The 24424-nt window shown below is 34.2% G+C and overlaps 1 protein-coding gene across 1 annotated transcript; it reads right to left on the reverse strand.

Annotated features, from left to right (window-relative positions):
• Window positions 1–23891, reverse strand: LOC144433658 (membrane progestin receptor gamma-B-like). The gene is made up of 2 exons (XM_078122008.1): window positions 23759–23891; window positions 1–1091 (listed from the first exon to the last, which is right to left on the reverse strand). Exon 2 carries the CDS (start codon window positions 1042–1044, stop codon window positions 1–3), a length of 1044 nt encoding a protein of 347 aa, XP_077978134.1. The 5' UTR covers window positions 1045–1091; window positions 23759–23891.
• Window positions 23892–24424: the final 533 nt, after the last annotated feature.

Here is a 24424-nt window from a genome sequence, read left to right on the forward strand (position 1 = left end):
TTAGGATTCTTTAAAATTACAATTGTTGTTGGTTGTAGCATTCTGTACACTTGCATGAGTGGTAAAATATAAACGCCCTGTATACTTCCACAAGGTCTCCTGGTGAGAAATCATATAGGAAAAAATGCTGACAGTCAGCAGATTAGCTACGAGAACAAAGACAAATACACCAAACGAAGAAAATACAGTTGGTGTTGCACCATATGCCGCCAAGATTTCTCTACGATTCAACATGTCCCATGTAATTGCATTGAGTTGGTCATTTGTGCCAAGGGCCCCAAAGATGTGAAAAAGTTGATGGCTGTGTCCCCATACGTCAAACCTCCCTGGTGCCATACACTCTGGAAAATGAGATGCAAAGAGAAAAGCGACAATAGCTGCGCAAAAGAACTGTCGTATATGGGGTGCAAAAGACTCATCCCAGCAATCTTGGATATAGCAGGTAGTCAGTCGTAGCAGTAATGGAATGGCATCATATGCATATGGTACAGCAAACGATAGTAGTCGCATAATTTTCTTTGTCTTTTCTCGGTTTCCTATTCTTGAGCTGCAGGCCATGACAGTACACATAATGGCATTGAAAGCAGCTATGTACAAGTAGACATGGTATATCATACCGCCAATCATACTCTCTGGAAACACGTAGTATTGGTAGGCCACAGCTGCACCTAAGCTGTACAAACTAATAGCAGCATAATCAAAGAAGAAACAGACATGGCGGGCATACTGAGACAGACAGTTGAACAAATGTGCGAAACTGCTGCCTAGGAGATAGGCACAAATTGATATCTGGAAGACAGCGAGTGGCCAGCTATAGGAATCCTTCATGAAGTTGTACAGATGAAATGCAGCACAAAACCTCCAGAAGAAGTAGAGCAGTGGTAGAAAGTGGGTCCAGAAGTTCAAGGTCTCGTTGGTGTTCTGGAACATACTCTTCAGACAACAAATGAAGGATGATCTAGAAGATCGATAGCTGGAGACAATGAAGGGCTCCCGGAACTCACTGGGCATCTGGTTCACCTTTAGTAACTTTAGAGTCCACATGATGACACTATCTTTCCAATATTTTGACAAACCACTGAATTCAGTACCTGTAAAATAAATATATAAAAAAAGTTTACATAACTTCATCTTTGATATCTCTTTAAACTGACAGACCCTGGTATTTGTTTTACTGTTGCTGGCAGTATGTGTGTCTGCTAACTCAATTTGATGTGCTACTGATGCACAACAATTTCTTGTGATGTACCAAACTTTGGTGTTTCCCTATTTGTTACTATGTGGTGACTATAACAAGAAACCCCAACTGTTATTATTTTGACTGGCTACGTGCCCCATACAGGATCCAATACAAAGCACTCAATAACACTACATTGTACATTGGTTATATCGCTGACTTCATACAGTAAACCCGCAACTTGTTCACTTTGCTGACTAAATTAATAGTAAACCTGCAACTCGTTTGTTGTGCTGACTTCATTAATAGTAAACCCTGAACTCGTTTATGTCACTGACTTCGTGAACAAATCCACTGGTCGTGGGTCCGGGACTAGCGATTTTTTGGGGCGGACCACACAAATTTTACCTTGTCTGGTCCATCGGACCAGTACCTTACTGTTAATAACTATGTTAAAAAGTCGTCTCAATATACAGATTCATAGGTAAGATTTAATGTTTCACATTAGCGGGACCTGGGACCACTAATTCTTTCAGTAGGACCACTGGATGGTCCGGGGACCACCAGTTCACAAAATGATTTGTTCATCCCTGAACAGTAAACCCGCAACTCGTTCATTTCGCAGACTAGATTAACAGTAAACCTGCAACTTGTTCATGTTGCTCAAGTAACAAAAGTCTACTTCATGTATCCCGCTGTAATACAAAGTCACATGGTGAGCATGGGTTCTTGCGAGCAGCACCTCTCTTTATGGAACAGTACATGTATATCACTTGATTTTCGTTCATCACCCACTGTTGATAAATTTCAAGAAGCAAGACATCTGAGTTTTCTAACTTTTTACAGTGATCTACTTTATACATAATATTGTTCTTATTCAGTATATTAGATTTTGGTGCTATACAAAATTCTTGATTTCTTGATTGATTGATTGACATAGAACAAAAAAATGTGACAGTCTTTAATTAGAGTGGTTGTTAGATTTTGGTATACATGTTATGTACGGTACTGCCATAGTTTACATTGTAAAATCATGACATACAATGTACAATTTATCCTATCTCTGTATAGTCATACATACAATGTATAATTTATCCTATCTCTGTATAGTCATACATACAATGTATAATTTATCCTATACCTGTATAGTCATACATACAATGTACAATTTATCCTATCTCTGTATAGTCATACATACAATGTATAATTTATCCTATACCTGTATAGTCATACATACAATGTACAATTTATCCTATCTCTGTATAGTCATACATACAATGTATAATTTATCCTATCTCTGTATAGTTATACATACAATGTATAATTTATCCTATCTCTGTATAGTCATACATACAATGTACAATTTATCCTATCTCTGTATAGTTATACATACAATGTATAATTTATCCTATCTCTGTATAGTCATACATACAATGTACAATTTATCCTATACCTGTATAGTCATACATACAATGTACAATTTATCCTATCTCTGTATAGTCATACATATAATGTACAATTTATCCTATACCTGTATAGTCATACATACAATGTATAATTTATCCTATACCTGTATAGTCATACATACAATGTACAATTTATCCTATCTCTGTATAGTCATACATATAATGTACAATTTATCCTATACCTGTATAGTCATACATACAATGTATAATTTATCCTATCTCTGTATAGTCATACATACAATGTATAATTTATCCTATCTCTGTATAGTCATACATACAATGTATAATTTATCCTATACCTGTATAGTCATACATACAATGTACAATTTATCCTATCTCTGTAGTTATACATACAATGTACAATTTATCCTATCTCTGTATAGTCATACATACAATGTATAATTTATCCTATCTCTGTATAGTTATACATACAATGTACAATTTATCCTATCTCTGTATAGTCATACATACAATGTATAATTTATCCTATCTCTGTATAGTCATACATACAATGTATAATTTATCCTATACCTGTATAGTCATACATACAATGTATAATTTATCCTATCTCTGTATAGTTATACATACAATGTATAATTTATCCTATCTCTGTATAGTTATACATACAATGTACAATTTATCCTATCTCTGTATAGTCATACATACAATGTATAATTTATCCTATCTCTGTATAGTTATACATACAATGTACAATTTATCCTATCTCTGTATAGTCATACATACAATGTATAATTTATCCTATACCTGTATAGTCATACATACAATGTATAATTTATCCTATACCTGTATAGTCATACATACAATGTATAATTTATCCTATCTCTGTATAGTTATACATACAATGTATAATTTATCCTATCTCTGTATAGTTATACATACAATGTACAATTTATCCTATCTCTGTATAGTCATACATACAATGTATAATTTATCCTATCTCTGTATAGTCATACATACAATGTATAATTTATCCTATACCTGTATAGTCATACATACAATGTACAATTTATCCTATCTCTGTATAGTCATACATACAATGTATAATTTATCCTATCTCTGTATAGTTATACATACAATGTACAATTTATCCTATCTCTGTATAGTCATACATACAATGTATAATTTATCCTATACCTGTATAGTCATACATACAATGTATAATTTATCCTATCTCTGTATAGTCATACATACAATGTACAATTTATCCTATCTCTGTATAGTCATACATACAATGTATAATTTATCCTATCTCTGTATAGTCATACATACAATGTATAATTTATCCTATCTCTGTATAGTCATACATACAATGTATAATTTATCCTATCTCTGTATAGTTATACATACAATGTACAATTTATCCTATCTCTGTATAGTCATACATACAATGTATAATTTATCCTATCTCTGTATAGTTATACATACAATGTACAATTTATCCTATCTCTGTATAGTTATACATACAATGTATAATTTATCCTATCTCTGTATAGTCATACATACAATGTATAATTTATCCTATCTCTGTATAGTTATACATACAATGTATAATTTATCCTATACCTGTATAGTCATACATACAATGTACAATTTATCCTATACCTGTATAGTCATACATACAATGTACAATTTATCCTATACCTGTATAGTCATACATACAATGTACAATTTATCCTATCTCTGTATAGTCATACATACAATGTATAATTTATCCTATACCTGTATAGTCATACATACAATGTACAATTTATCCTATACCTGTATAGTCATACATACAATGTACAATTTATCCTATCTCTGTATAGTCATACATACAATGTATAATTTATCCTATCTCTGTATAGTTATACATACAATGTACAATTTATCCTATCTCTGTATAGTCATACATACAATGTATAATTTATCCTATACCTGTATAGTCATACATACAATGTACAATTTATCCTATACCTGTATAGTCATACATACAATGTACAATTTATCCTATCTCTGTATAGTCATACATACAATGTATAATTTATCCTATCTCTGTATAGTCATACATACAATGTATAATTTATCCTATCTCTGTATAGTCATACATACAATGTATAATTTATCCTATCTCTGTATAGTCACACATACAATGTATAATTTATCCTATACCTGTATAGTCATACATACAATGTATAATTTATCCTATACCTGTATAGTCATACATACAATGTACAATTTATCCTATCTCTGTATAGTCATACATACAATGTACAATTTATCCTATACCTGTATAGTCATACATACAATGTATAATTTATCCTATCTCTGTATAGTTATACATACAATGTACAATTTATCCTATCTCTGTATAGTCATACATACAATGTATAATTTATCCTATCTCTGTATAGTCATACATACAATGTATAATTTATCCTATACCTGTATAGTCATACATACAATGTATAATTTATCCTATCTCTGTATAGTTATACATACAATGTATAATTTATCCTATACCTGTATAGTCATACATACAATGTACAATTTATCCTATACCTGTATAGTCATACATACAATGTACAATTTATCCTATCTCTGTATAGTTATACATACAATGTATAATTTATCCTATCTCTGTATAGTTATACATACAATGTACAATTTATCCTATACCTGTATAGTTATACATACAATGTATAATTTATCCTATACCTGTATAGTCATACATACAATGTACAATTTATCCTATACCTGTATAGTCATACATACAATGTATAATTTATCCTATCTCTGTATAGTCATACATACAATGTACAATTTATCCTATACCTGTATAGTCATACATACAATGTATAATTTATCCTATCTCTGTATAGTTATACATACAATGTATAATTTATCCTATCTCTGTATAGTCATACATACAATGTACAATTTATCCTATCTCTGTATAGTCATACATACAATGTATAATTTATCCTATACCTGTATAGTCATACATACAATGTACAATTTATCCTATACCTGTATAGTCATACATACAATGTATAATTTATCCTATACCTGTATAGTCATACATACAATGTATAATTTATCCTATACCTGTATAGTCATACATACAATGTACAATTTATCCTATACCTGTATAGTCATACATACAATGTATAATTTATCCTATACCTGTATAGTCATACATACAATGTACAATTTATCCTATCTCTGTATAGTCATACATACAATGTACAATTTATCCTATACCTGTATAGTCATACATACAATGTACAATTTATCCTATACCTGTATAGTCATACATACAATGTACAATTTATCCTATCTCTGTATAGTCATACATACAATGTACAATTTATCCTATACCTGTATAGTTATACATACAATGTACAATTTATCCTATCTCTGTATAGTCATACATACAATGTATAATTTATCCTATCTCTGTATAGTCATACATACAATGTATAATTTATCCTATCTCTGTATAGTTATACATACAATGTACAATTTATCCTATCTCTGTATAGTCATACATACAATGTATAATTTATCCTATCTCTGTATAGTCATACATACAATGTATAATTTATCCTATACCTGTATAGTCATACATACAATGTACAATTTATCCTATACCTGTATAGTCATACATACAATGTATAATTTATCCTATCTCTGTATAGTCATACATACATGTACAATGTACAATTTATCCTATCTCTGTATAGTCATACATACAATGTATAATTTATCCTATCTCTGTATAGTTATACATACAATGTATAATTTATCCTATCTCTGTATAGTCATACATACAATGTACAATTTATCCTATACCTGTATAGTCATACATACAATGTACAATTTATCCTATCTCTGTATAGTCATACATACAATGTATAATTTATCCTATCTCTGTATAGTTATACATACAATGTATAATTTATCCTATCTCTGTATAGTCATACATACAATGTACAATTTATCCTATCTCTGTATAGTCATACATACAATGTATAATTTATCCTATCTCTGTATAGTCATACATACAATGTACAATTTATCCTATCTCTGTATAGTCATACATACAATGTACAATTTATCCTATACCTGTATAGTCATACATACAATGTATAATTTATCCTATACCTGTATAGTCATACATACATGTACAATGTACAATTTATCCTATACCTGTATAGTCATACATACAATGTATAATTTGTCGTCTATTAGTCATATACATGTCACATAAGAATGAAGCAAGGTAAGTACAACCTATAAATATGCTTACATAACAAGGCCTTAAAATAGACCAGTTATGTACACAGTATACAGTATAGGTCTTTTGTTCTATTGTGTAAACCATACAAATCACTACATCAATATTTGTTTGTTACTATGGCTAGGCCTTAGGACCTGATATCATGAACCATTGTCCTCATTACAATAATAGCCAACAGAGTAGAAGTTCTCCACGCCAAGCCAGGGCATGGCAGATGTAGTTAGAAGCACAGTCAAGAATTTTGTTTTGAAGTACACCTGGTATTAAATTGAAAACAGTGAAATAGTTGCAATTCCCCCCCACCTCACAGTCTAGTTCCTATACAGTATTGTTATGATTTACACCTCCACTCACAGTCTAGTTCCTATACAGTATTGTTATGATGTGATAATTTAGTACATTTTATACAGTATTGTTACGATTTACACCTCCACTAACAGTCTAGTTCCTATACAGTATTGTTACGATTTACACCTCCACTCAGTCTAGTTCCTATACAGTATTGTTACGATTTACACCGCCACTCACAGTCTAGTTCCTATACAGTATTGTTACGATTTACACCGCCACTCACAGTCTAGTTCCTATACAGTATTGTTACGATTTACACCTCCACTAACAGTCTAGTTCCTATACAGTATTGTTACGATTTACACCTCCACTAACAGTCTAGTTCCTATACAGTATTGTTACGATTTACACCTCCACTCAGTCTAGTTCCTATACAGTATTGTCACTATTTACACCTCCACTAAGTCTAGTTCCTATACAGTATTGTTACGATTTACACCTCCACTAACAGTCTAGTTCCTATACAGTATTGTTACGATTTACACCTCCACTCAGGCTAATTCCTATACAGTATTGTTACGATTTACACCTCCACTTAGTCTAGTTCCTATACAGTATTGTTACGATTTACACCTCCACTAACAGTCTAGTTCCTATACAGTATTGTTACGATTTACACCGCCACTCACAGTCTAGTTCCTATACAGTATTGTTACGATTTACACCGCCACTCACAGTCTAGTTCCAATACAGTATTGTTACGATTTACACCTCCACTAACAGTCTAGTTCCTATACAGTATTGTTACGATTTACACCTCCACTAACAGTCTAGTTCCTATACAATATTGTTATGATTTACACCTCCACTCACTAGTCTAGTCCCTATACAGTATTGTTACGATTTACACCTCCACTCACAGTCTAGTTCCTATACAGTATCATTACCATTTATACCTCCACTCACATAGTCTAGTTCCTATACAGTATTGCTACGATTTACACCTCCACTAACAGTCTAGTTCCTATACAGTATTGTTACGCTTTTCACCGCCACTCAGTCTAGTTCCTATACAGTATTGTTACGATTTACACCCCCACTCATAGTCTAGTTCCTATACAGTATTGTTACGATTTACACCTCCACTCAGGCTAGTTCCTATACAGTATTGTTACGATTTACACCTCCACTAACAGTCTAGTTCCTATACAATATTGTTATGATTTACACCTCCACTCACAGTCTAGTTCCTATACAGTATTGTTACGATTTACACCTCCACTCAGGCTAGTTCCTATACAGTATTGTTATGATTTACACCTCCACTCACAGTCTAGTTCCTATACAGTATTGTTACGATTTACACCTCCACTCACAGTCTAGTTCCTATACAGTATTGTTACGATTTACACCTCCACTCACAGTCTAGTTCCTATACAGTATTGTTATGATTTACACCTCCACTCACAGTCTAGTTCCTATACAGTATTGTTACGATTTACACCTCCACTCACAGTCTAGTTCCTATACAGTATTGTTACGATTTACACCTCCACTCACAGTCTAGTTCCTATACAGTATTGTTATGATTTACACCTCCACTCACAGTCTAGTTCCTATACAGTATTGTTATGATTTACACCTCCACTCACAGTCTAGTTCCTATACAGTATTGTTATGATTTACACCTCCACTCACAGTCTAGTTCCTATACAGTATTGTTATGATTTACACCTCCACTCACAGTCTAGTTCCTATACAGTATTGTCACTATTTACACCTCCACTCACAGTCTAGTTCCTATACAGTATTGTTATGATTTACACCTCCACTCACAGTCTAGTTCCTATACAGTATTGTCACTATTTACACCTCCACTCACAGTCTAGTTCCTATACAGTATTGTTATGATTTACACCTCCACTCACAGTCTAGTTCCTATACAGTATCGTTACCATTTACACCTCCACTCACAGTCTAGTTCCTATACAGTATTGTTATGATTTACACCTCCACTCAGGATAATTCCTATACAGTATTGTTACGATTTACACCTCCACTAAGTCTAGTTCCTATACAGTATTGTTATGATTTACACCTCCACTCACAGTCTAGTTCCTATACAGTATTGTTATGATTTACACCTCCACTAAGTCGAGTTCCTATACAGTATTGTTACGATTTACATCTCCACTCACATGGTTTCGTTAGAAACCAGTTGGCATCAAGACTAACAAGTAATGAACATGAAATACATGTATGTCAGATCCAAATCTAGTTTGACTACTACAATGTATATACATGATGTGTGTATCTCTGCTATCAGTGTATACTGAAATGATTGTCTCCACTTCACATTGTAAAGATAATTTACATAATTTACAGATAAAGTCATGAGAAAGAAATAACTAACACCCTTACCTTAAATTTTAAACTATTTATAAAATCTTGGTAACCAAAATCACCCATACAAAATCATAAGCAAAGTCTGTGTCCTGTTCTTTGGGATTAAAACAAACCCATATGAATGACTTGTCGTTGACAAAGCAATGGAACCTGGTATTATTAGAGTATGAATTCAGGCTGAAAAGTTCTCTCACAAACTCATTGCAAGCATGTGTCTGTTGGGTATACACTCTTGGATGCACGATGGTGTGTAACAGTTAAAATGACAAGATGAACGAACACAGGTGGAATATTAACATCCAAGGATTTGATAACCGTGACTTGATTTCAAGACAACTGATTGGTTACCTATCTCTGGAGTGATGATAACAACTGGTACTATCTGACACACTTTGGTACCGTCTATGATCTATTTCATACATGTACATGATGTCACTTCCTTTGATCACAGTTTACAACACCATTCCCACCACACCCAGCGATACTGGAATTCATGCATCAACCACTCTGTCTACACTTTGTCCATTTGATTGATCACACAGTTTTTGTCATCTACTAATGAGACAACATTCAGGATATTAAATCTAATGGTGTTAATTCCCTGCTATTTCATCCATATCACTGCAATAACAGCACATATATCATATTTGTCAAAAGAAATCAATTTTGCATGAAATGTCATTTGTTCTGAGTAACTGATAAAATGAATAGATGGTACAATGTATATTAATCTTTTGTGAACTGAAAACAATCTGAAATTTTTTAAATTCTTAATTGACATGTTTAATTATTCATAATTACTATTAGGATAGTACATCTGACAGACAAAAACACCATCCTATACAACTTATAATGGTACAAGTTAGTTTAGACAAATTTTGATTAATCTTTGCAGCAAGTAAAGTTTAAGCTGTTGAATCTAAAGCACATTCTTTGTTATTTGCAGAATTCAAACCTGGAATTTAAAATTAATACATAAACTAGAAGTAAACTAAAAACGCTCCCGATCAAAGATATCTTAGCATTTTCCTGGGGTATTTGTAGTGAACTGTATATTCACGTTCTGTAGGCAAAGTGTATCATGGAGTGATTGTTTTAATTGTCTGGGTTAGCAGGAATTTTGATTCACCAGTGTGGCAAAGGACTTTGAAAACAGTTTTGCCATTCTACATTTAAAAGTAAATAAAGTACAGTCATGGCTATATATCCCTTATTGCAAATGTTCATCAAATATGCAAATAAGCTCAGTCAATATCTTTACCGAGTTTTATCAAATTTGGTGCAAACTTTCTTGCTATAGGCCCTAATTGCCAAAGTTCATTAATTATGCAAATGAACAATTAAGACTAAATTTCAGTAAAAACTATCATATCTCTGTATGATCAATATCTATGACAAGATTCATCACAATTAATAAAGCCCTTCTGGATGAATTAATTGACACCACTAAATTTCATTGTATGCCTTTCCCATATCTTTGAAATGTTTAGGATGTAAAAAACCCTGTAAGAGTAATGTAATAAAATAAGTAGATGACTTGCTGGCTGGACCTACACTATTACATAATAGTGTAATTTCCTTTAACTCAAGTGCCATGATCATATCTGACGATACACAGCATCAGTGAAATCCATGCTCTCACAAATCATATTTGATACTTCCAGGCAAGAGTTGTCAGTCGTTATTTTCTGTTCATTAAATTCCAATCTAGTTCGTAGGACAACAAAATTAAATTCAACAACAAGAACCCAAATTGTTGAAGTCAGTTTTCAGTGTATGTACTATATCTTGCCAAGGCATTGTATATATCACATGGTTAATGCATGAGGCAATCTGATTGGTTGTAGTGTTGATGAATAATGCTTTAATTGTATGTGAATGAAACCACAGCCTCTTTACAGTGTGTCTTGGATGGTGCCATAAGAAGAGGCTGTGGTTTACGACAATGCCCTTTTGTTCACATCCCTGTTACAGCTATGTACATGTAGCAGAACTGTGGAAAATATCCCCTGTAAGAGGGATGTGGGGTGCACAGCTGGTACTTGTAGTTGTACATAGTTCGTAATAGTTGTGTTCCTCTTGGTAACACTGGGATGATATGAAAGATTCCCTGTGCATTGAGTCTCATGTGATGTGTGCATCCTACTACATACCACAAATTATTTAGTTTTCATGATTCAGTTACAATCACGAATAAAACAGTCAGAAGTTTCATACATGTAGCAAATATTTCTTATAAGTAATATTTGAATTCTTCCTAATTTACTAGCATACAAGAGTCCAAATGTTAGGTTAATATAATACAGTAATATTTAATATGGTAATTATTAACAAATAGCTTACATTGAATTATGTGGTGAAAGGTCAAGTAGAACAGAACACACCTTTCCTAAACAAGGAATCACCTGATAATAATCAGATCTATGGTTCATTTCCTTCTTGATCTATGACTCTATTATACATTTTGTAGTTCCTATCTTGTGGATATGAAAGAGTGTAGTAGTGACAGATCATCAACAAGTCAGTCACTAATTTTTAAAAATCATGATTCATGTTTTTTTCACATGAATATTGTAAAACAATGTGAACAAAAATACAGAACTTTATCCACACACTCACATGAACAACACTGCACAGTGTTCAGATGGTTCATTTTCTGGTACATGACATGAATGACTGCATATGATATTTACAGCACATGAAATGAATGACTGCATATGATATTTACAGCACATGAAATGAATGACTGCATATGATATTTACAGCACATGAAATGAATGACTGCATATATTTACAGCACATGACATGAATGACTGCATATGATATTTACAGCACATGAAATGAATGACTGCATAATGATATTTACAGCACATGACATGAATGACTGCATATGATATTTACAGCACATGAAATGAATGACTGCATAATGATATTTACAGCACATGACATGAATGACTGCATAAGATATTTACAGTACATGAAATGAATGACTGCATATGATATTTACAGCACATGAAATGAATGACTGCATATATTTACAGCACATGACATGAATGACTGCATATGATATTTACAGCACATGAAATGAATGACTGCATATGATATTTACAGCACATGACATGAATGACTGCATATGATATTTACAGCACATGAAATGAATGATTGCATATGATATTTACAGCACATGAAATGAATGACTGCATATGATATTTACAGCACATGAAATGAATGATTGCATATGATATTTACAGCACATGAAATGAATGACTGCATATGATATTTACAGCACATGACATGAATGACTGCATAAGATATTTACAGCACACGAAATGAATGACTGCATATGATATTTACAGCACATGAAATGAATGACTGCATATGATATTTACAGCACACGAAATGAATGACTGCATATGATATTTACAGCACATGAAATGAATGACTGCATATGATATTTACAGCACACGAAATGAATGACTGCATATGATATTTACAGCACATGAAATGAATGACTGCATATGATATTTACAGCACATGAAATGAATGACTGCATATGATATTTACAGCACACGAAATGAATGACTGCATATATTTACAGCACATGACATGAATGACTGCATAGGATATTTACAGTACATGAAATGAATGACTGCATATGATATTTACAGCACATGACATGAATGACTGCATATGATATTTACAGAACATGAAATGAGTGACTGCATATGATATTTACAGCACATGACATGAATGACTGCATATGATATTTACAGCACATGACATGAATGACTGCATATAATATTTACAGCACATGACATGAATGACTGCATATGATATTTACAGCACATGAAATGAATGACTGCATATGATATTTACAGCACATGACATGAATGACTGCATATGATATTTACAGCACATGAAATGAATGACTGCATATGATATTTACAGCACATGACATGAATGCATACAATATTTACAGTACATGACATGAGTGACTGCATAGGATATTTACAGTACATGACATGAATGACTGCATACAATATGACACGAATGACTGCATACAATATTTACAGTACATGTACATGACATGAGTGACTGCATAGGATATTTACAGTACATGACATGAGTGACTGCATAGGATATTTACAGCACATGACGAATGACTGCATACAATATTTACAGCACATGACATGAATGACTGCATACAATATTTACAGCACATAAAATGAATGACTGCATATGATATTTACAGTACATGACATGAGTGACTGCATAGGATATTATTATTTAAAAGCATCAGGAAAGTTTTGTCATCAGCTGGTGGGTAAAACTAATTGATATGAGTAGTGTTGGCTTTTAAAGTAAAGCTTCAATCTGACAAGGTATTTTTTATAATTGTGTATAATGTCTGTGATTTGAACACATTATGACAGAGTACATGTACAGTGTATATACTACATGTACAATGACACAGTGAATTTGTAATTTGTAAAATTCCTTGAACTGGTATCACCACCTTTCAATGCATATCCCAACAAATAAACTTTAGTCTAAGACAATATACAAGAGGACAGCATGATTCAAGATACATGTTGTACACTGTATTTAATAAACATACAAAATTTGTTACAATATTTGTACAACTGACTGCCAACAAGATAATTTGTAGAAAAGTGCTCTACATGTATAATCTTGTCTGGAGTTGAAGTACATTGTATGAAATGAATGACTGCATAGGATATGTACATTTGTATATTGTATGACATGAATGACTGCATAGGATATTTACAGTACATGACATGAATGACTGCATAGGATATTTACAGTACATGACATGAATGACTGCATAGGATATTTACAGTACATGACATGAATGACTGCATAGGATATTTACAGTACGGAATGAATGACTGCATAGGATATTAACAGTACACATTGACATGAATGACTGCATAGGATATTAACAGCACATGACATGAATGACTGCATAGGATATGTACATTTGTATGACATGAATGACTGCATAGGATATTTACAGTACGGAATGAATGACTGCATATGATATTAACAGTACACATTGACATGAATGACTGCATAGGATATTAACAGTACATGACATGAATGACTGCATAGGATATTTACAGTACATGACATGAATGACTGCATAGGATATTTACAGTACATGACATGAATGACTGCATAGGATATTTACAGCACATGAAATGAATGACTGCATATGATATTTACAGTACATGACATGAATGACTGCATAGGATATTTACAGTACATGACATGAATGACTGCATAGGATATTTACAGTACATGACATGAATGACTGCATAGGATATTTACAGCACATGACATGAATGACTGCATAGGATATGTACATTTGTATGAAATGAATGACTGCATAGGATATTTACAGTACGGAATGAATGACTGCATATGATATTAACAGTACACATTGACATGAATGACTGCATAGGATATTAACAGTACACATTGACATGAATGACTGCATATGATATTAACAGTACACATTGACATGAATGACTGCATAGGATATTTACAGTACGGAATGAATGACTGCATAGGATATTTACAGTACATGACATGAATGACTGCATAGGATATTAACAGTATGGAATGAATGACTGCATAGGATATTTACAGTACGGAATGAATGACTGCATAGGATATTAACAGTACATGACATGAATGACTGCATAGGATATTTACAGTACATGACATGAATGACTGCATAGGATATTTACAGTACATGACATGAATGACTGCATAGGATATTAACAGTACATGACATGAATGACTGCATAGGATATTTACAGTACATGACATGAATGACTGCATAGGATATTTACAGCACATGAAATGAATGCATACAATATTTACAGTACATGACACGAATGACTACATAGGATATTTACAGTATGGAATGAATGACTGCATAGGATATTTACAGTACGGAATGAATGACTGCATAGGATATTTACAGTACGGAATGAATGACTGCATAGGATATTAACAGTACATGACATGAATGACTGCATAGGATATTTACAGTACATGACATGAATGACTGCATAGGATATTTACAGTACATGACATGAATGACTGCATAGGATATTTACAGTACATGACATGAATGACTGCATAGGATATTTACAGTACGGAATGAATGACTGCATAGGATATTAACAGTACGGAATGAATGACTGCATAGGATATTTACAGTACATGACATGAATGACTGCATAGGATATTTACAGTACATGACATGAATGACTGCATAGGATATTTACAGTACATGACATGAATGACTGCATAGGATATTTACAGTACATGACATGAATGACTGCATAGGATATTTACAGTACGGAATGAATGACTGCATAGGATATTAACAGTACGGAATGAATGACTGCATAGGATATTTACAGTACATGACATGAATGACTGCATAGGATATTAACAGTACGGAATGAATGACTGCATATGATATTTACAGTACATGACATGAATGACTGCATAGGATATTTACAGTACATGACATGAATGACTGCATAGGATATTTACAGTACGGAATGAATGACTGCATAGGATATTTACAGTACATGACATGAATGACTGCATAGGATATTTACAGTACATGACATGAATGACTGCATAGGATATTTACAGTACATGACATGATTGACTGCATAGGATATTTACAGTACGGAATGAATGACTGCATAGGATATTTACAGTACATGACATGAATGACTGCATAGGATATTTACAGTACGGAATGAATGACTGCATAGGATATTTACAGCACAAAAACATTTGTATTATTATTAAATGAACCAGTCAATGTATGCTAGTCATCTCATCAAAGGTTTTCCATTTGACTAGTTACTGACTTATTAATGTAAGGTCTTCATCAATTTATCAAATCTAATATGGGCTATACATGTACATGTATGTTTGTTTGTTGTATATTGTCTACACAGGTATCTTTTACTCAAGGTCAAATCAACCTTGTAAATTTTAAATATCACAAATTGACATTTAAGTTCATTTATGTAACTTGGTTCACCTTTAATGCACATCAATTTATCAATGGTGAATGCTAAAATCATGTAACAGTTGCTGTTTTTGCTATTCCTGTCAGGAGGCTAGTACTCAATGGAAAGTGGTGTGGGTATGTGGCCAAATAATGAAAATCTTGAATCCCTACCCCTTTGGAGACTAGACGTTAATTAACAACAGCAAATTACCTGCTACTACCAGGTATCCCTGCAACTATTTCAAAAGCTACTGGAATACTTTTATAGGAACTTTCTCTTTCAAAATCACACAAAATTACCAGGTCTATTGGTCTAGTGATATGTGGCATCAAATTTCAAGATCTTGGCGTGACAAGATGATTCAATAATACCACAGTTACATGTAGCATCACTACATTGTGTACTACAAGTAGTATAGGTCTATTTGTGACACAGCATACTACAAGTAGTACAGGTCTATTTATGACACAGCATACTACAAGTAGTACAGGTCTATTTGTGACACAGCATACTACAAGTAGTACAGGTCTATTTGTGACACAGCATACTACAAGTAGTACAGGTCTATTTGTGACACAGCATACTACAAGTAGTACAGGTCTATTTGTGACACAGCATACTACAAGTAGTACAGGTCTATTTATGACAGCATACTACAAGTAGTACAGGTCTATTTGTGACACAGCATACTACAAGTAGTACAGGTCTATTTGTGACAGCATACTACAAGTAGTACAGGTCTATTTGTGACAGCATACTACAAGTAGTACAGGTCTATTTGTGACACAGCATACTACAAGTAGTACAGGTCTATTTGTGACACAGCATACTACAAGTAGTACAGGTCTATTTATGACACAGCATACTACAAGTAGTACAGGTCTATTTGTGACACAGCATACTACAAGTAGTATAGGTCTATTTATGACACAGCATACTACAAATAGTACAGGTCTATTTGTGACACAGCATACTACAAGTAGTACAGGTCTATTTGTGACACAGCATACTACAAGTAGTACAGGTCTATTTGTGACAGCATACTACAAGTAGTACAGGTCTATTTGTGACAGCATACTACAAGTAGTACAGGTCTATTTATGACAGCATACTACAGGTAGTACAGGTCTATTTGTGACAGCATACTACAAGTAGTACAGGTCTATTTGTGACACAGCATACTACAAGTAGTACAGGTCTATTTGTGACACAGCATACTACAAGTAGTACAGGTCTATTTGTGACACAGCATACTACAAGTAGTACAGGTCTATTTGTGACACAGCATACTACAAGTAGTACAGGTCTATTTATGACACAGCATACTACAAGTAGTACAGGTCTATTTGTGACACAGCATACTACAAGTAGTACAGGTCTATTTATGACAGCATACTACAAGTAGTACAGGTCTATTTATGACAGCATACTACAGGTAGTACAGGTCTATTTATAACAGCATACTACAGGTAGTACAGGTCTATTTGTGACAGCATACTACAAGTAGTACAGGTCTATTTGTGACACAGCATACTACAAGTAGTACAGGTCTATTTGTGACACAGCATACTACAAGTAGTACAGGTCTATTTATGACAGCATACTACAGGTAGTACAGGTCTATTTGTGACACAGCATACTACAGGTAGTACAGGTCTATTTGTGACAGCATACTACAAGTAGTACAGGTCTATTTGTGACACAGCATACTACAAGTAGTACAGGTCTATTTGTGACAGCATACTACAAGTAGTACAGGTCTATTTATGACAGCATACTACAGGTAGTACAGGTCTATTTGTGACAGCATACTACAAGTAGTACAGGTCTATTTGTGACACAGCATACTACAAGTAGTACAGGTCTATTTGTGACACAGCATACTACAAGTAGTACAGGTCTATTTATGACAGCATACTACAAGTAGTACAGGTCTATTTATGACACAGCATACTACAAGTAGTATAGGTCTATTTGTGACACAGCATACTACAAGTAGTACAGGTCTATTTGTGACAGCATACTACAAGTAGTACAGGTCTATTTATGACAGCATACTACAAGTAGTACAGGTCTATTTGTGACACAGCATACTACAAGTAGTACAGGTCTATTTGTGACACAGCATACTACAAGTAGTACAGGTCTATTTATGACACAGCATACTACAATTTAGTACAGGTCTATTTGTGACAGCATACTACAAGTAGTACAGGTCTATTTGTGACAGCATACTACAAGTAGTACAGGTCTATTTGTGACAGCATACTACAAGTAGTACAGGTCTATTTATGACAGCATACTACAAGTAGTACAGGTCTATTTGTGACACAGCATACTACAAGTAGTACAGGTCTATTTGTGACACAGCATACTACAAGTAGTACAGGTCTATTTGTGACACAGCATACTACAAGTAGTACAGGTCTATTTGTGACAGCATACTACAAGTAGTACAGGTCTATTTGTGACAGCATACTACAAGTAGTACAGGTCTATTTATGACACAGCATACTACAAGTAGTACAGGTCTATTTGTGACAGCATACTACAAGTAGTACAGGTCTATTTGTGACACAGCATACTACAAGTAGTACAGGTCTATTTGTGACACAGCATACTACAAGTAGTACAGGTCTATTTATGACACAGCATACTACAAGTAGTACAGGTCTATTTGTGACACAGCATACTACAAGTAGTATAGGTCTATTTATGACACAGCATACTACAAATAGTACAGGTCTATTTGTGACACAGCATACTACAAGTAGTACAGGTCTATTTATGACAGCATACTACAAGTAGTACAGGTCTATTTGTGACACAGCATACTACAAGTAGTACAGGTCTATTTGTGACACAGCATACTACAAGTAGTACAGGTCTATTTGTGACACAGCATACTACAAGTAGTACAGGTCTATTTGTGACAGCATACTACAAGTAGTACAGGTCTATTTGTGACACAGCATACTACAAGTAGTACAGGTCTATTTGTGACAGCATACTACAAGTAGTACAGGTCTATTTGTGACACAGCATACTACAAGTAGTACAGGTCTATTTGTGACACAGCATACTACAAGTAGTACAGGTCTATTTGTGACAGCATACTACAAGTAGTACAGGTCTATTTGTGACACAGCATACTACAAGTAGTACAGGTCTATTTGTGACACAGCATACTACAAGTAGTACAGGTCTATTTGTGACACAGCATACTACAAGTAGTACAGGTCTATTTATGACAGCATACTACAAGTAGTACAGGTCTATTTGTGACACAGCATACTACAAGTAGTACAGGTCTATTTGTGACACAGCATACTACAAGTAGTACAGGTCTATTTGTGACAGAGCATACTACAAGTAGTACAGGTCTATTTGTGACACAGCATACTACAAGTAGTACAGGTCTATTTATGACAGCATACTACAAGTAGTACAGGTCTATTTGTGACACAGCATACTACAAGTAGTACAGGTCTATTTGTGACACAGCATACTACAAGTAGTACAGGTCTATTTGTGACAGCATACTACAAGAAGTGGTACAGGTCTATTTGTGACAGAACATATTATAAAAGAATTTTCTTGAGAACAAATCTTCCAAACATGACAAATTCTAGACTGATGGAACTGTTGTTTGTTCGATGTCTTCTGAGATTATTGAAACATGGACAAGAAAAACTTTTACAATAGAAGCAACATACCAGTCAATAGAAAGCATTCTTCAGGAGACACACCAGTGTTACGAAACCCAACTTTCACACAATTTTCATGCATTAAGTAGTTTTAAAATAGAATAAATTTCATCTTTGAACTCAGATACACAAAGTACGTGTACATTGTCATACAATACAAAACAATACAATATAACTTTATTATCTCGCCATGGGCAATTTTTTGTGCAACAGTCGAAAAAAAAAAGTATCATTACCAATTTTGTTTGCTGCTTACCTCCAACCCATGAGACGACATAGAGAGCATTTTTGGTTGCCTTGGTAATTGGTACAAAAGCCTAAGGGCAGTATATATTCCCAACTAGTGAGATGTACATTTGTATCATACATGTACACAACATTACAAATTCATTGCCACATAACTACATAAAGCAATGTATCAGATTGTATATTGTATTGTATTGTATTGTGTTGTATTGTATTGTATTGAATTGTATTGTATTGTATTGTATTGTATTGTATTGTGTTGTATTGTATTGTATTGTATTGTATTGTATTGTATTGTGTTGTATTGTATTGTATTGTATTGTGAAAGTATTACATCATCACCTGTACATGTATGTATACAAATGTACACTGGCATGGGATTTATCACAATGACAATGAGTACATATTTGTGTGGGTACCATGTTGATTCTTTAAAACACCGTCCAACTTATAAAAAATCTATCATGCACGTACATGTAGCCTAGAAACTTGTCATAGTTCCACTGTCTAATAAGCCCTTCCTTTTCACAATGCCTGGAAGGCTATTGCCCTTGTTTTGCATTAAATGCTACTTTACACCACAGTACTGGTAAACTATTATGCACAATACATGCCAAGGAGAATGTCCTCATTTTGGATATAAATCAGATTTATCTCAAATTAAACTTTAAAGCCTTGACTATTTTAATTTCATAAATGTTGAATATTAAAATATCTTTTTAAAAAATGCACCAATGGTACTGTAGTAAAACTGTAGTTTTTAAAAATGTTTATCCACATGTTAATCCATGCTAGGTATAGGTGTTCATTTGCTGAATGACTATCCAGTTGCCTATCGTATCCAACAATGTTGTTATCTTTGCAATATATTGGCTGTTGCTATGGGCGTGGTCATGTTGCTAGACATAGTTGCATACATTTTTTGAATGTTTGTTCACTTGTCTATGAATCCCTGATGTTATCTTTGCAATATACGTGATCGTTTGGCTGTTGCTATGGGTGTAGTCTTGTTGCTAGATATATTTGCATACATTATTTGACAGTATATCCATTTGTCTATTAATCCCTGATGTTATTTTTGCAATATACGTGATCATTTGGCTATTGCTATTAACATGGAGCGTCACACTAACACGTCAAGGAAAGGTTAGCCCTATGTATTGGGGTTTTCTCCTGGCAGATCTGGAGTTTTTTGCTTCTATTAAGCCAATGTTTAGGTTATTCATAGCCTTTGAGGTAATATTTCCAAGCTTCGAAAAGCTAATGTAAATGAAAGTTTTAAATGAGTTTCCCATGTCACATAAAATGGGCCTGTAACACTTGGTATAGGGGCATTAATATTGCATGTATAGTAAAGTCACAGGTATGTTAGAGAACTTTAGGTGGTCATACCTAGTGTATAATAGAAACAGGAATCTGATGAGATGTGGTGATTTGTAGTGTCAATAACATGTAGTGTCCAAAATGGAAAGTGTATGAATCCCTTCTGACAAGTTCATACTGACGAGTAGAACAATTTAGATTAACTTCTTTTATAAACTATCTAGATGAAGAGTACCATTACAAAACCTTCAAGTTCACTTTTGCCCCAAAGTGCAATATAAGTGAAGCATTGATTGTGAAACAGCCAAGCATTTACATGACATGTTCTGTATAACTAGTGTGGTAGCTAGGTAATACATGTATGTGTATATATATGTTTGAACTAGATAAGTAATATTAAAGAATTTATGTAAGAAACAGGGACAAGAACAAATATTTACATGTACCACATTTCAGACAAGGCTATATGCCATTGTAGAAAAGGGATTTTTTCTTCCATCACATTCCAAAACACAATGACCCCCTATCCACAATGTTCAAAACAGCATACCCCCCTGCCAATTTCAAAAACCCCAGAGTGACCCCCCGCCCCCCTCCCAACAAATCCACTGGCCCCTCTCCCCAGGCCAAAGAAACTAACCGGTCCCTTAGTGCTCTAAAAACCGATAGCACAAAATTAGACCTAAGTGTTGAATCAAAGCTTTAGTAGCACCTGATCGTTTGTATGAATGTTTGTGCATGGTAATATGACAGTTCCTGGGAAAACAACGAGGATCACAGGACAAGTTGATATCCGTTCGAAAATTGCAACAGTGAGTTAAGAGTACAAGGATTAATTCCCAAATCAACACTACTACTTAACTTGGTCTAAAGAAGATATAGCTGTTCAGGAGACAGTTTCCATTTTCTCTACAGAATCAATAGTCTGAGTTCACACCGTGTCCTCAGTCAGTACTACGTCAGTAGGGCTGGTTTTTTCAACTTTTATAAAAGTTGTGCTAACAACATGGCGTAACAACTCCCTCGATACGCCCAAACAGACGATCAAAATGAAATAAACAAACCAGGCCATTTTTCTTTTCATATTTAACAATGAACTACTTAATCAATTACAAAGGACTGGTACTGCACTATAGACACCAAATTGGATTCCGTGGTGACCGGCACAGCCGGGTGCGGTGGCCGTTCATTATTTTGACCGTTCCCCGAGGATATTCTTCCCGATGTTTTAGATCGGTCATGACTTTTGTCGTATTCTAAACAGATAATTAACCATTGTAATGACAGGTATGCCTGCAGATATTTCCATGAGCCAACATCACCACCTTGGACACCACTCGGCAAGCATGTAAATGACAATTCACGTCCGACTAGTCAAGGCGCAGTGATAACTAAATTAGTAATAAACTAGTCCTGCTTGCATACGGAGTAATCCGGAACTCGATTCTGACAATTGTCCCTCCTATTTCTCCTAGTGTTTAGAGTCAAGTCAGTAATATAGACTCGTGCACCGTCTGTAAGCAGGACTATAGCTAGTAATAAACTTGCCTTGCCCCTTAACCTTGGGCCTTGGAAGTTGGACTTCGATTGTTGTGATTTTAACCAAAAATAATCGATTACACACTTTAAAGTTTACCACCTTTTTCCGTCGCAAAACAATTTATTTAAATTCAAAGTACTAAACAGTAAAATATTTGTGGGCGAAAGGCGTAAGATAAGGTTGGGCTCAAACGTGATTATGAATGGAGTCTCGATCGTATGTACGTACTCACGTGTTAAAATTTCTTTTTCCGACGTTTAGCTCCTGCACTTCTCCGCCTTATATAGCCAGAGAGACTTGCGTCCCAGATGGCGAATTCTTGGTGATTTGTAGACTCCGTTTTTACTAGATCGACCGGCTTTTCAGCGACCCGGGATCTGAATGACCTGAAATTTGTAAACTCTGAACTACTGGCAATAGTATGCAAACGACTTGAACGGCATGACGTTCTGAACGTTGGTTTGATTTGCAATTTGACCCTTTAAGATGCCCAAGATAAACTCATTAAATCTTACATACACATGATACAGTGATATGTACATGTACGTAACCTTACTACGTGTTTTGTATTTTAGAGGTCAATTTCAGAGCGAAAGTCTAATTCGTATTAATTGTGGGACTATGCATTTCTCTACCAAGAAACGACTTTTGATAAATCTCTGTACATTTAACAGACGGTGGGTTACAACTAATTGAATATTCTTCTCAAATGATTTCTGCGTGTCACGGTCGGTTGGGCTGCGCCAAAACAGACCCTCTAACGATACGGTTCTTAGATGACAGAAAAGTGTGTTGACCCTAGATAGTTGTACATATCATCGGCACGCTTTGCATTCATGTACGTCCATATATACTACATGTATACTAGTAAGTACTTGTACAATTTTGTACTTGTGAG

This window comes from Glandiceps talaboti, chromosome 4, assembly GCF_964340395.1.
Source record: "Glandiceps talaboti chromosome 4, keGlaTala1.1, whole genome shotgun sequence".
NCBI lineage: Eukaryota > Metazoa > Hemichordata > Enteropneusta > Spengelidae > Glandiceps > Glandiceps talaboti.

Bases quoted from the DNA above. Each gene is read 5' to 3' on its own strand.
- LOC144433658 (XM_078122008.1), bottom strand. From the start codon at position 1,044: ATGTGGACTCTAAAGTTACTAAAGGTGAACCAGATGCCCAGTGAGTTC.